This window comes from Argentina silus (assembly GCF_951799395.1).
Source record: "Argentina silus genome assembly, chromosome: 21".
Taxonomy (NCBI): Eukaryota; Metazoa; Chordata; class Actinopteri; order Argentiniformes; family Argentinidae; genus Argentina; species Argentina silus.
Window position 1 is genome coordinate 11,983,477 of NC_139675.1, and position 12,346 is coordinate 11,995,822.

General features: G+C 42.8%; 1 protein-coding gene across 1 annotated transcript; it reads left to right on the top strand.

Moving 5' to 3' along the window:
* The first annotated feature begins 80 nt into the window (after nucleotides 1–80).
* On the top strand, nucleotides 81–8,303 carry ppm1kb (protein phosphatase, Mg2+/Mn2+ dependent 1Kb). Its single transcript, XM_083693149.1, has 7 exons — nucleotides 81–175; nucleotides 1,155–1,697; nucleotides 2,030–2,130; nucleotides 3,931–4,093; nucleotides 4,363–4,507; nucleotides 5,035–5,169; nucleotides 5,349–8,303. Exons 2-7 carry the CDS (start codon nucleotides 1,249–1,251, stop codon nucleotides 5,478–5,480), a joined length of 1,125 nt encoding a protein of 374 aa, XP_083549275.1. The 5' UTR covers nucleotides 81–175; nucleotides 1,155–1,248; the 3' UTR covers nucleotides 5,481–8,303.
* The last annotated feature ends 4,043 nt before the right edge of the window (nucleotides 8,304–12,346 follow it).

Genomic DNA, 12,346 nt, shown 5'->3' on the forward strand with positions numbered 1-12,346 from the left:
TCGATGTTTCTGGCACCCTGATTCGCACGGATCTGCATCATAGCTCTTGTTTGATAACACAGCGGAGACTACACTCAATTGACGCAAGGACATTTTTTTTTTCTTCCATTTACGCCTAATGCAAGCAGTATACGCTTGATCAACGTATCAATATCAGCATTTGAAACAGTTAAAGGTAAGAATATCACATTTCTATCGCGTATAATCGAATAGATGACTGTTGTCCAAGAGAGATTAGACAAGCTTTGCAAATCATGGCTCGGCTAGCTGGTCCCGCCTAGCGCGTTAGCATAGTTCTGCAAAGATTACTTTTAAGAAATCTTATAGCTAGCTTGAGAAATTAGGAATGCTTTTCTTGTATGCATGTTTTATAGTGTAGTATAGTTAGTGGACAGATTGGTTCACTAACTATACTACAAACCTCACCCTAACCCAGCTAGCTAGCCAATCCACTCCAATCGCAATACAATGGGCCATGTTGCGTCATACGCATTTATCAGTGGAGACAAATTGTGTTGATATTGCCAAAGTAAGCAACCAAGTATAAACAAATACCGAGTCTTCTGTGTATACTTTCTTATACTTTTCTATACTATACTAAAACCTTAGAAAACGTGGCAGCAAACTGTAAATGCATGATATTCATCTTATAATGAAACGATCAAAAATAAAGTAGGCAAGCAACAGGGCAAAATGGTCACATCATGCAAGACAGAGATTAATGCCTCTGACATTGGGCTCCGACATCCGTATTATATTAGCCAAAAATGCATTACCTTGATTGGCACTTTTTTCAGAATGCTTCTGAAGGTGTCACAATGAAGGATTTTACACAGCTAATCATTCTCACTGGTTGGGCGTGTCAACCAATGAGGACTTGTGATTGTGCTATAGCGTTGTGAGCTGACTGAGTGATGCTTAATCTCCATAACATTATGGAAATGAACAACAACTAGGATGCATGTGTATTGCATTTATAGAGTAAATGTGACTGAATTATTTGATGTTGTTGTACTGAATCAGGACACTAGATGGTGAGGGAGAGAGCACCAGAGGACTCCAGAGGAACCCATTCTTCCAATTCTTTTATTGCATTCGGAGGACTGCCTTGTAGCTAACCACTCAAACTCACATCTATCCGTCTTCCCCAACAGTTTTTATTGTCATCCAGGAGGCATTTCAGAGGAGGTTTTGGTCTCTCTTTCTCCATTCCTGTGAGGAGTCGTCAGCTCTTTTGCTGCTTGGGTGATGTCAACAACAGCCCTCATCCGACTGGCCAGTTCTGGGGGGTCCCAGGTGCGCCGGAGGGGCCTGCAGATGGCCCCCCTGCTCCTCCCCAACCAGGAGAACCTCCACCGACGGTCCCTCCACTGCCCCACGGCCCCCCAGTCCAGCAACACACGCTTTGACCCTGACAGCAGCGGCAAGCCCACCACCTGGGATTCCTTCGGCATCTGGGACAACCGCATCGACGAGCCCATCCTGCTGCCACCCAGCATCCGCTACGGGAAGCCCATCCCCAAAGTCAGCCTGTCCAGGGTGGGCTGCGCCTCGCTCATCGGCCAGCGGCGGGAGAATGAGGACCGCTACAAGGTGTCGCAGATGACGGACAACATCTTGTACTTCGCCGTGTTTGATGGCCATGGAGGGCCGGAAGCGGCCGACTTCTGCGACAAGTACATGGAGAAGTACATCAAGTAAGTGAAAGTCACCCGGCTAGGTTTTCTAGTCTGTGTTCAGTAGTGGCTTACCGGTTAGGTCATCAGGAGACGCAGATGGCAGAATATTCCTTTTGCAATTTCACCTAGATATTGTTTAGCTTTAGTCAAGGTCATTATATCTGTTTGGTTGTGTATGTTGTGCTGTGTTATATGGACTTAAGGGAAAAGTATTTGAGTTTAAATTGTGCTTCAGTCTATGCAATGATAATGGCCAAACCTATAAGAAAACCTTGCTTATTTAGACAATGGTACAGAAATGAATCACATGATGCCCTTCTTATGAGTGTGTTTTTATGTTGTTATTTTAGAGACCTTGTAGCAGGGGAGGATAATCTCGAGTTGGTTTTAACGAAAGCATTCCTTGAAGTAGACAAAGCCCTGGCAAGACACCTCCACTTCGCCCCTGATGGTAGGTTCTGTGATGTCACATGTACTTTTGAATGTAGGTAGGCAGTTTCTGCACTGACGTCAAAACCTAATCTAGTTTCATAGGTCATGGTTTGTTAGTGTTGATAGATAACTGCTTTACCAAGAACTATAATGACCAAACCAATCCTGAACAGATCAAACATGAATGTTTAGTGCCTCCAGTGCTGCGGAAGCTAGGCTAAATATGAATAGCATGGGCCCCTTTTTCGCAATGTACAAAGTATTGCCACCATGGGAGACATTTAAGAGGAAGGCTACGCTTAAACATCACATTTGAAACAAATAGTGAGGAGCATGTCCCTCTATGAAATGCTTTGTTACGAATATATATAACAATCAGGTTTGTCTTCATGTTGTACATCCGTTGAGCATATATCAACACTAGCATACCAATTAGAGTGCATGGCCTTTCAAAACATTGCTTCATCCTAAGTATTATGCTAGTGTGGATGTTGGAACATAGCGATAGTTTGTCTTCCTTCAGTAGCCATTTTGTTTGAGAAAGGCTCAAGTTTTTCCCCAGATAGCGAAAGTTTGACAGTTAGTTTACCTTTCATTGAACGTGTGGCCACATATCGGTCACACTGCGTGAAATGTCCCAATATGCCTGTGTGTGTGTGTGTGCATGTTATCTACAACAGCTGTTGCTGACCCAGCTAAGAGCTGGAGGCACCCGGCACCTTTTTGGAAGGAGAGAGGGGCTAGATAATGGTGGAGTCCAGCGGGTCCCTTACCGGACTACTGGAAGGTTCCTCATCTTTCTCTCTCTCTTCTCTCTTTCTTCTCACTCACAAGTTGTTGCTAAACTGCTTCTGGCTGATAGATAGTGCTTGATCTGTTTGATTTAGAGAAGGCTTCTGTTAGGCTACTGTTTAGTTTAATGATTGGAACTGTGAAAATATTGATCAATCCTTTTTTGAACTATGTTATGTCTCTGGTTTGTTGGAAGAGGCATATTATTGATCCTGAAAAGAGTCCTTGGAAAGTTCCTTAAAGGAACTGTCTGACCCACAGACTTTTATCTCTATTGAGATGGTCCTGATAAGAACTGTCTGAATTAAAAGTACTGTATGTGCCACCGTCAATGTACTTTGTGGCCAATAATACAGCCTTTTCATAACTTGCACTCACTGTTAATTGTCACTTATTGTGACTGTGACGGTTTGTGTACATATTAGGCCTAACGCACAGAGTTTATACTGTTACCGTATTAGAACTTATTCAACTGCTGCAACACCTATTGCAAGTCTTAAATAGCTTAATTGAAGTTGCACGTTTGCCTTAAAATGAATTCTGTTTCTCTACACCTCCCCAAAACAATGTGATCTGCATGTATGACTCTCTCTTTCTCCTCCTCAGTTGTCTATAGACTAGCATCCCTCTCCCCAACAACCCTTCCCACCCCCTGTCCTCGTGTGTGTGTGTGTGTGTGTGTGTGTGTGTGTGTGTGTGTGTGTGTGTGTGTGTGTGTGTGTGAGAGTGAGAGTGAGAGTGAGAGTGAGAGTGTGTGTGAGTGTGTGTCACATGCAAGCTATGCTGTAAGTGGGTGCTCGCAAGACAATTTAGCAATTTTGCAGGTGTTTGTGTGTTTTTGAGAAAACAAGTTTTGTTTGTGCTGATAGCCAGCCGTGTGTGTGTGTGCACTTCTTGCGTGTGTTTGAATGGAAGTGTGTCTGGCTTTCAGGTGTGTGTGTGTGTGAGAGAGAGAGAGAGAGAGAGTGTGTGTGTGTGTGTACACCAGTCCTCCTCACGTGCTATGTCCACATCCTGGTCTTTACAGCGTCTCCGCTGCCGGGGTCCACAGCCACGGTGGCACTGCTGAGAGATGGCATTGAGCTGGTGGTGGGCAGCGTGGGGGACAGCCGTGCCATGCTCTGCCGCAAGGCCAAGGCCCTTAAACTCACCTCCGACCACACCCCTGAGAGGAAGGACGAGAAGGAGAGGTAGCTGAAACGTACTTCCCCCCCCACAGCTCCACTATACAGTAGAAGTGTTTTTGTTTGTCTTTTTTGAGGTAGTGGAACTGGTCTGGCTCATCTCTGGCTATCATGTTATGCTGTTTATATGCAGAAGATATGAGGCTCTGTCAGGAAAGTTCAGGCACTTCAGGTCCTGTAATGTTGTCTTCTTCTCTTGATGAATATACTGATTTGAGGGGGTAAATGAGCTTTTCTTAGGCTTCCACCAGTGTCTAAGCCTTTCCTTCCTCCAGGATAAAAAAGAGCGGGGGCTGGGTGACCTGGAACAGTCTGGGGCAGCCGCACGTCAACGGCAGACTGGCCATGACGCGCAGCATCGGGGACTTCGACCTCAAGAGCACGGGGGTGATCGCAGAGCCCGAGACCAAGCGAATATCAGTGAGTGTCTGAGACATGCGGCTCGAGCTGTCAGCACCTCAGAGAAAGGTCTAATGTCCCTCCGCTACCTAGACCCCCGGACCCTGAGGTGTCGGGGGGGCGGCTTAGCTGGAATTAGCACATTTCTATTAGCCCTGTGTTGGCTCGACTCACACCAATGGAGGCCAGGAGGATGTAGTGACAGATTATGCTTCCTGGGCTAAAGTCATATCTTTATCACATGTGTGTTTGGCCTAGATAGGGTCTGGTGCGTGTCACAGTTGGCAGATGTCATGAAAACAAGATTTTAGCCCTGGTTGGAATTGCTTTTAAAATGCATTCTTTCATTTATTCCTGGTCATAAATACTCAATATCACAATGTCATTGGATAGGTGAAAACACTTGTTTGCCCTATAGTTTTTGCCAATCTTGTCATGATGGATCAGTGATTACTCCAAAGATGGCGAGAAGGAAGGAAAGGATGCCATTTCAAAGTATTGGAACAGCACCCAAATGCCTTGTCTTGTATTTTCTTTCTCTCGTCCAGCTGCATCATGTCCACGACTCGTTCCTGGCACTGACCACAGACGGCATCAACTTCATCATGAACAGCCAGGAGATCTGTGATGTCATCAACCAGTGCCTCGACCCCAAAGAGGCCGCCCAGAGGATCTCTGAGCAGGTAGGTGTTCACGTTTAGCCGTACTCGAGGGATCATCTGTATCCCAAAAAACAGCTCTGGCCTTGAAATTGAGAATTGTCCAATTAAGAATGCGTCAGTGCAGTTCAATGAAACCATTGAACACGGAGACAGATGTTTGAAAGTGAAGTTACTAGACTAATTGTGTTGCCTGCTCCCAGGCGCTCCAGTACGGCTCGGAGGACAACAGCACCATCATCGTGGTGCCCTTCGGCGCCTGGGGCAAACAGAAGAGCTCTGACAACAGCTTCTCCTTCAGCCGCAGCTTTGTGTCCAGCGGTCGCTGGGCCTAGAGAGACGGGGGAGGAGAAGGGGAGGCCCAGGGGGGAGAGATGGGAGACAAGTGAAAGGGAGGGGAGCAACCTGTGGACCTTATCCAACCATATCCAATGTGCAATACAGGATTCCCCCACCACCACCACCCCTCCTCTGAGCATGCATGGAGAAGCACCGCTAGGAACCAATGCCTTAGGAACACAATATGTCATTTAGTCGTGTAGATGATGACATGCGCTATGAATGTCTGTATGTTAGACTGCAGAACGGAAACCTAACTGGAGACACTCTTCATTTTCGGTGACAGATGTCACCGTTATGATTCCTAGCAAAATGTAATCTGAGAGGTTGCTAACGAACAGGAAATGTATTCTGATATGGCCAAAGGTTTACTAAGCCTGCGGTAAGGTAAGTTTAGTTCGAGTCATTTAATGGAATTTACCAGTTTTTACCGGAATTTACCACAGACTCTTTTGCTCGCAATGGTGGTGCTTCACGCCTGTCTCCAAAAATGATGCCCGTCTCCAGATTTGCTTGCATTGTGCAATTTGTGACATACAGACTTTCATAGCGTATTCATTTCCATGAGCCTGTATCTACAGAAAGGCTGTGGACTCGTTATATGCACTTACAAGGAACACGTCCTTTTCATACAAGGTTTTATGTAATAGAAAGTGAATGATACAGTGGAAGATTGAAGAAGAGTTTTTGCTGAGGCAAAACGTTATTCTTCATGTCGTGCAGGTTGGTCAGCATTGGTGTATGGGCTGAGCTTATTGAAGACAAGGCTCTGCCTGTGAAGACTTGAGAGAGTGCTTCTGTCTTGCATGCAGAAGAATGAAGACTTTGTTTTTGGTTGGAGTTCTTCGAAAGAATCATAAACGCACTTTTTAATTTCTAGATTTCATTGGAACGGACCCATTCGTTCCAGTGTGTCTGAGATTCATCCATAGCACATGTTGTTACTGATTATCTCAGAGGTGCTTTAGGTTTTAAACCAGGTTTTTTCTTTATTTTATTTTTTTATTAAGTCCGTAGTCTCTACGCTTGAAGCACTTGTCAGTGTCAAGTTCACTATGTTTTCAGAACGGAGATAACGGAGGTGAATTAAGTGGTTGTTTGTTGTATAGGTTCGTCACTGAGCGATGTACAGATTCATGTCTATCTATATCATAGGACAACACACACACACAACGTAATCATATGATATCAATCGAGGTGTGTCGTAAGGACCAGCATTTCGGTCTGCTTTTGTGTGGTTTAATTAAATGTTTTTGTATGGTTCAAGGGAATTCTGTGAGATAAGGTATTTCTGTACACAAAGACAGTCTGCCTATTGATGGCCCGAAGTCTTGGAATATGAGGCCCATGCAGTATGGAATGTTTTCATTCTCCCATGTTCTGTTATTATAAGCCACAGCATGGATGGATGCCCAATTGCACAAGCCTATCAAGGCTAGGGAAAACTGTTGGGGAATCTATTGATTTGTTGTGGTACTTAGTTTTTGGTGTGAAATCCAGTCATTTGGCCGAATAGTACTTCAACCTAATAGCATTCCAAAAGATGAACCATGTAGGCAGCAAATCATTTCATGTTAGGCACTTGAAACTACAATCAGACTTGTAATAGGGTGTATTTGATAAACATACTATTTCAAGGAAGTTTTGTTTGCAATTGTTCTCACTACTTTGTGCTTTGGGTACAGAAATGTCATTTCTATTATTATGTTTTGTACATAGTTCTATTTATGTATATTTTGATTGCAGGAAAACTAGTTGTTTTTAAGTGTACTGTTTTAGTATTTCTATTTGAAATTTTAAACATTTTAGAAAAAGGAAAAATCTCAACTTGCTCACCATAGACTAAACTGCAGTATGTCCACTCTGCTCTAAAGCTGTGTTGAATTGAGGTGGCAGCAGCAACTTAACTGAATTTGCACTTGGAATCAAAGGTTCCTTTTTCATGGTGCACTTTAATAAATGCAACAATGAACAAAGAGTCCACTACCCAAGAGCCCTAGATGATCTGTGAATGTTCAAATGACTTAACTGCCACCAAGTCCCTCATGACAAGGGGCAACGGTTGATCCAGAGCCATATGTATAAAGATCTCACTGTATGACTCTGGGTTGATCTAACGGTTTGGGCAACGGTTGAACCAAAACTAGAACTCTCGCATTTATCCAATGTGAAGAAGCAATCTACTTTGTTTCTCACAACCATACTGCTTCCAGATAGTTGCTAACGATAATGCAATGTTGATGTGCATTTAAATCTCGATATTTGTTGCACTCTGAGCTAGTTCTAGGGGGGAAAAAAACAAAAAAAAACTGCTACACTCTCAATAATGCCGTCGATGTGAGTAACTTTGATCCATGAATGTATCTATTGCAGTTGTTTGTGAGAATCCCTGTTTAGGTCTGGAATGACGTTCACTTTCTTCGTTGAATACCTTTTATGATTTGCGATATGAATGTCAGCTCACAATGTGATATGTTTCCTCGAAATATTCCTCTTCAGTTTGTGTTTTTTCTTACATATAGTTCACTCACGTTTTGTGGTTCTGTTTTCTCACCAGCTCTCTCACTTGTTGTTTCTGCCATTTCAGTGTGTTATTGTTAATTGTACATGTGTATATTGTACAGGTAGCATATTATGATATCATATTATATTCAGATGAAGCCATGTGCCTATTCCTTTGAACTACAATGTGATTGTCTCTATTACTGGGTGTCTCTAGTACCACTCTCTATACTGACCTAATGAATTGTTCCTCCTCTCCTCACCTGCGTTTGGTGTTTATCTGGTATACAGTTGTATATTTCTCCAAATAAAAATTACCAGAAGAATCTTGTGCAGTGTGTCTCATTTTGGTGAGTCTGATGTCTATCATTGTAAATATGAGTGTGTGTGATAGCCACAAATAAAAGCATTTCTGTGTTGACATCCCTAAGAACACCCGTTTACATATAAGACTTCTTATCTAATACATGTATTCTTCACACCCTATGGCTTTGAAGCCTCCTTACCGGACCCTGGTGCACTCTGGGGCTTTAGTACTGCAGGGCCGAACCGTGCTGGGCTCACTCTGGTATTTACTTTTCACATTGTCCTCTCCAGCACGAGGATTGCATAACGCAGTATAGCTCGATTTGGCTCAGTAGTGCAAAAATGGTATCTTCATGGAGTCAGAAGCTTTACACCACTACAGGGCTGACCCGAACCATACTGTTCTGGCTCTGATATTTTCCTTTTACACTGTCCATTCTAGACCTGTTTCAGCAACTATGGTGGGTGCGTAACCAGGCCAACAAGAGTACAACTCGGCTCAGCTCAGTTTGGCTCTGTAGTGTGAATGAGGGTATAGAGGGTCCTGTAATGAGGCTAATGTCCTCCCATAGTTTAGTTGATGGATTCTACATGTTGAAACAAAGTATCTCTGAGCAGAATGTATTCGTGTCTGACCGTTGGTCTTCATTATCCGTGCTAAGTGCTTAGTATTTAGATACTTAATTGACCTCACATGCTTCTGCAGCTTGGGATCTAGATTTGGTGCAGCTGATTTGGGGACTTAAGTTTTTGATTTAGAAACAGGCCTGGGGCGTCGAGCCCAGTAGAATGTTCTCATCAACAGACTCAGAGTTGTAGGTTGTTAAGCTGCACTACGGTTTAGTTCCCCACTAAGGGCTCTATTCATAGGTATTTCTGCTAGCCATTGTTGCAACAGAGGTGGAAATCGAACTTATAGCCATCCACTACGAACAGTTGTGTCCAGTAGATGGCACTGTTGTAGTTGCATGATAAGAGTCCAAAGGAACTGGTGAGATGAGGTGTGAATGTCTTCTGACAAGTTACCATTGATGTGCAGCATATCAATATAACCTTGCACATGTTGTAGTGTACATGTAGGTAACCACAACTCTCATTCTCAGAATGGTCTGTCAAGTCAGTCCTTGGCTTTGGCTCGGTCTTTGAATACAACCCACCTTAGGGTCATGGCAGGGTCACACTCACTTTATGTACATACCCTCATGATGCAAGTCTTCAGATGTGTATCAACGCTGAGCTGGGTGGGAACTTCACGTTCTGGTGCATGTCGGTATGCAGGCTCGCCTCGGGCTCGCACGAATTCATCCAGCCTCACATCCTGTGTGTTTGAGGAATGCATATAGTTCACACCAGTGGAGGCTGGTGGAGGTAGAAATTGGAGGACGGGCTCATTGTAGTGCTTGGAGATGGAATGGTATCAAACACGTGCGTTATCAAACACAGAAGTCTCCACTGACGCACACATTGTTATCACAGATGCCTGTGTTTTTGTCACAGAGTGTTTTTTTATGTATCCTCGTGTGAAGTTTTACATCTGTCTCAACTACAAGAATGTGGATGACCTCCATCAAACAGCCAAGTGTGTGTGTGTGTGTGTGTGTGTGTGTGTGCGTGTTTGTGTGTGTGTTTCATATGATCTTTTGTGTCTCGGGGGGGCTGGTGGAGGTAGAAATCGGAGGACTGGCTCATTGTAATGCATGGAATGTTTGATACCATTCCTCATCCCATGCGTTACTTGCACCAGCCTGCAATGGTGTCTATGAATTAGATATTCTTAGCCTCTCAACTGTGACATTGCTATCACTGTATCATGTCTCCTCTTCTACTGGTCAAAAAACAGCAGTATATAAAGTTCAAGATCAATTTCACAGAATTAGCATGAGGCACAACGAGATACAGCTTCAAATGTTATAAAGAAATTGCTACAGTTACATAGCGTTGATATTGTGGCGTTATGAAACTGCTGATAGATTGATGAGGTTGGGACAGGGGAATAGGAAGTATTTATCCTTGCATACCTCAACTAATCCTGTTTTTACATAAGACACTTGGCTTGGACATAAAAGACAAACCAGAAATAAAGGAGCAGTCCGAGTCATTCATGCGTAGACACACATACAAGCACGCACGCACGCACGCACGCACACACACACACACTTTTCTAGGAAATGCCCTCACATACTATACAGCTGTAGATGTCAACACTTGCGTCGATCCATCAGTCATCATAAGAAAAAGTAATCTCTGCTAGGACCAGGGGCTGTTGGCAGTCACAATGCTAGACGAAGGAAAAAATATGTTTTTCTCTTTAATTTTTACAGGAGATAAACTTGTACGGGGGGTAGTGGGGATGAAGAGGTCTTTCGGAGGGACAGTTAAGATGTTACTTGCGTAACATGATAAATAGTCCCTTTACGTGTCTCAGTCATTCACAGTATATGGGACTATGTGATGGAAGAGAATAGTCTCAATGCTGCTGAACAGGTGTTACCGGGTTTCTGCTCATTTTCATGAATTGTCATTAAAGCACGTCAAGTTGCTCTGTTGGGGACTTCTCTTAAGAGACAGTTGTGATCATTCCTTATCCTAAACCAAGTGTGATGTTTTACCCTTACCCTTTTATACATGGTCACACAGCAAGTATTGCACCAGATTTAACTATTAAATGTATTTTCCTATTGTGGGATTGCAATAGGAAATAATAATGTCTGAAAGATATATGTTTTTCTACCAAGAGCTTAATTGGCCACCTCCTGTCCAAAAAAAATAAATAAAAGCATCTACCATCTTCTCAAGATCCATTGAGCGCACACTACAGAATGGAAACAAGAAATTGCTAATTTACTCCATTAACAAATGAAGAAAATGCACTTCAGTGCCCAATGGGTAAGATGCAGATGGGGGGAGAATCATAATGAGTCCTTCATTAATATGGAAACCCTTGGTCTCCTTTCCTCTGTAACCCTTCTCCATGTGCAAGTATTTTACGTACGATGCCTTTTTACACTATAATTCAATGTACTTAATGTGCCAAATCCATTTGATAATTTAGACGTATTTTGTAGTTTTTCATTTTCCTGAAAGCGATTCTAAAGCCATTATACAAGATCGAGGTGAGAAGTCTATTGCAAAAATGATGAGTTAATTCTCTATTTCCCAATGTCGTGGTTGAACCACGTTCACACGTCTTTGCACAATTAACGACATCTTGAGGAGGGGTCAGATCTAGCGGTGCCCGTCGTATCATCACAGCCTTTCCGTTTATCCAACATCGGGTAGTATAAATCCGTTGGCCACATCAGATTCTGCAGACACGCGTGGCTCTCGGTAGAAGAGGACACAGCAGCCCATCGCCAGCAAACAACCGTCGCCTTCTAGAAGTTTGTTGGTTGTGTAAGTATCCGCACTTTGCGTGACATTTGCAACATAACTTGGTGACATTGTTTGCTACATTTGGCAAGAAAAATGGATGGCTCCTAGTGGATGCGTTCTGACATGCAGTGGTCACCTTATGAAATGCACTTCTTTTATCTTTTTTTTTTTTGTTGTATTGTTTTGAATTAAGAGATGTGTTTTATGTTTGTTTTCGTTAAAATACAATTTTCCAGTTAACACTTTGATAGTAGAGTAGTAAGGTATATTTTGCACTGGCAACATTGTAGTCAATGAAAGTGCCACATTGGTTATTATTGCACTATCTTTTTAGTTTTTCACAAAAATAAATAAATACATTTGATTGAATCAAGGAAAAATAAAGGGCTTAAGACACTGTCATCAATTAATTAATTACATCCCAGTCAAGTACACCCCATTATGGTAAGTAAAGTTATTAATTGTGAATGTGTATATGTATATATGTAACCACATGTCAGAAATATCATATTTATTACATGATATTAGAAAATCAAATGCATTTAAAACAATTACTGTAAGGATGGTTAGCATGACAAAATACCTGCATGCAATGAGCCTTTGTCAAACTAGTCTAAACATAGTTACTGTTGGCTCCTATAGGTCCACTCTGAGTCAGCTACACTGTCCTCCAGTGTGTGCA

Excerpts from the sequence above, each read along its gene's own strand:
- ppm1kb (XM_083693149.1), top strand. The coding sequence starts at position 1,249 with ATGTCAACAACAGCCCTCATCCGACTGGCCAGTTCTGGGGGGTCCCAG. Across the intron at positions 2,131-3,930 it reads CCTCCACTTCGCCCCTGATG|CGTCTCCGCTGCCGGGGTCC; the intron begins GTAGGTTCTGTG and ends TGGTCTTTACAG. Across the intron at positions 5,170-5,348 it reads CCCAGAGGATCTCTGAGCAG|GCGCTCCAGTACGGCTCGGA; the intron begins GTAGGTGTTCAC and ends GCCTGCTCCCAG.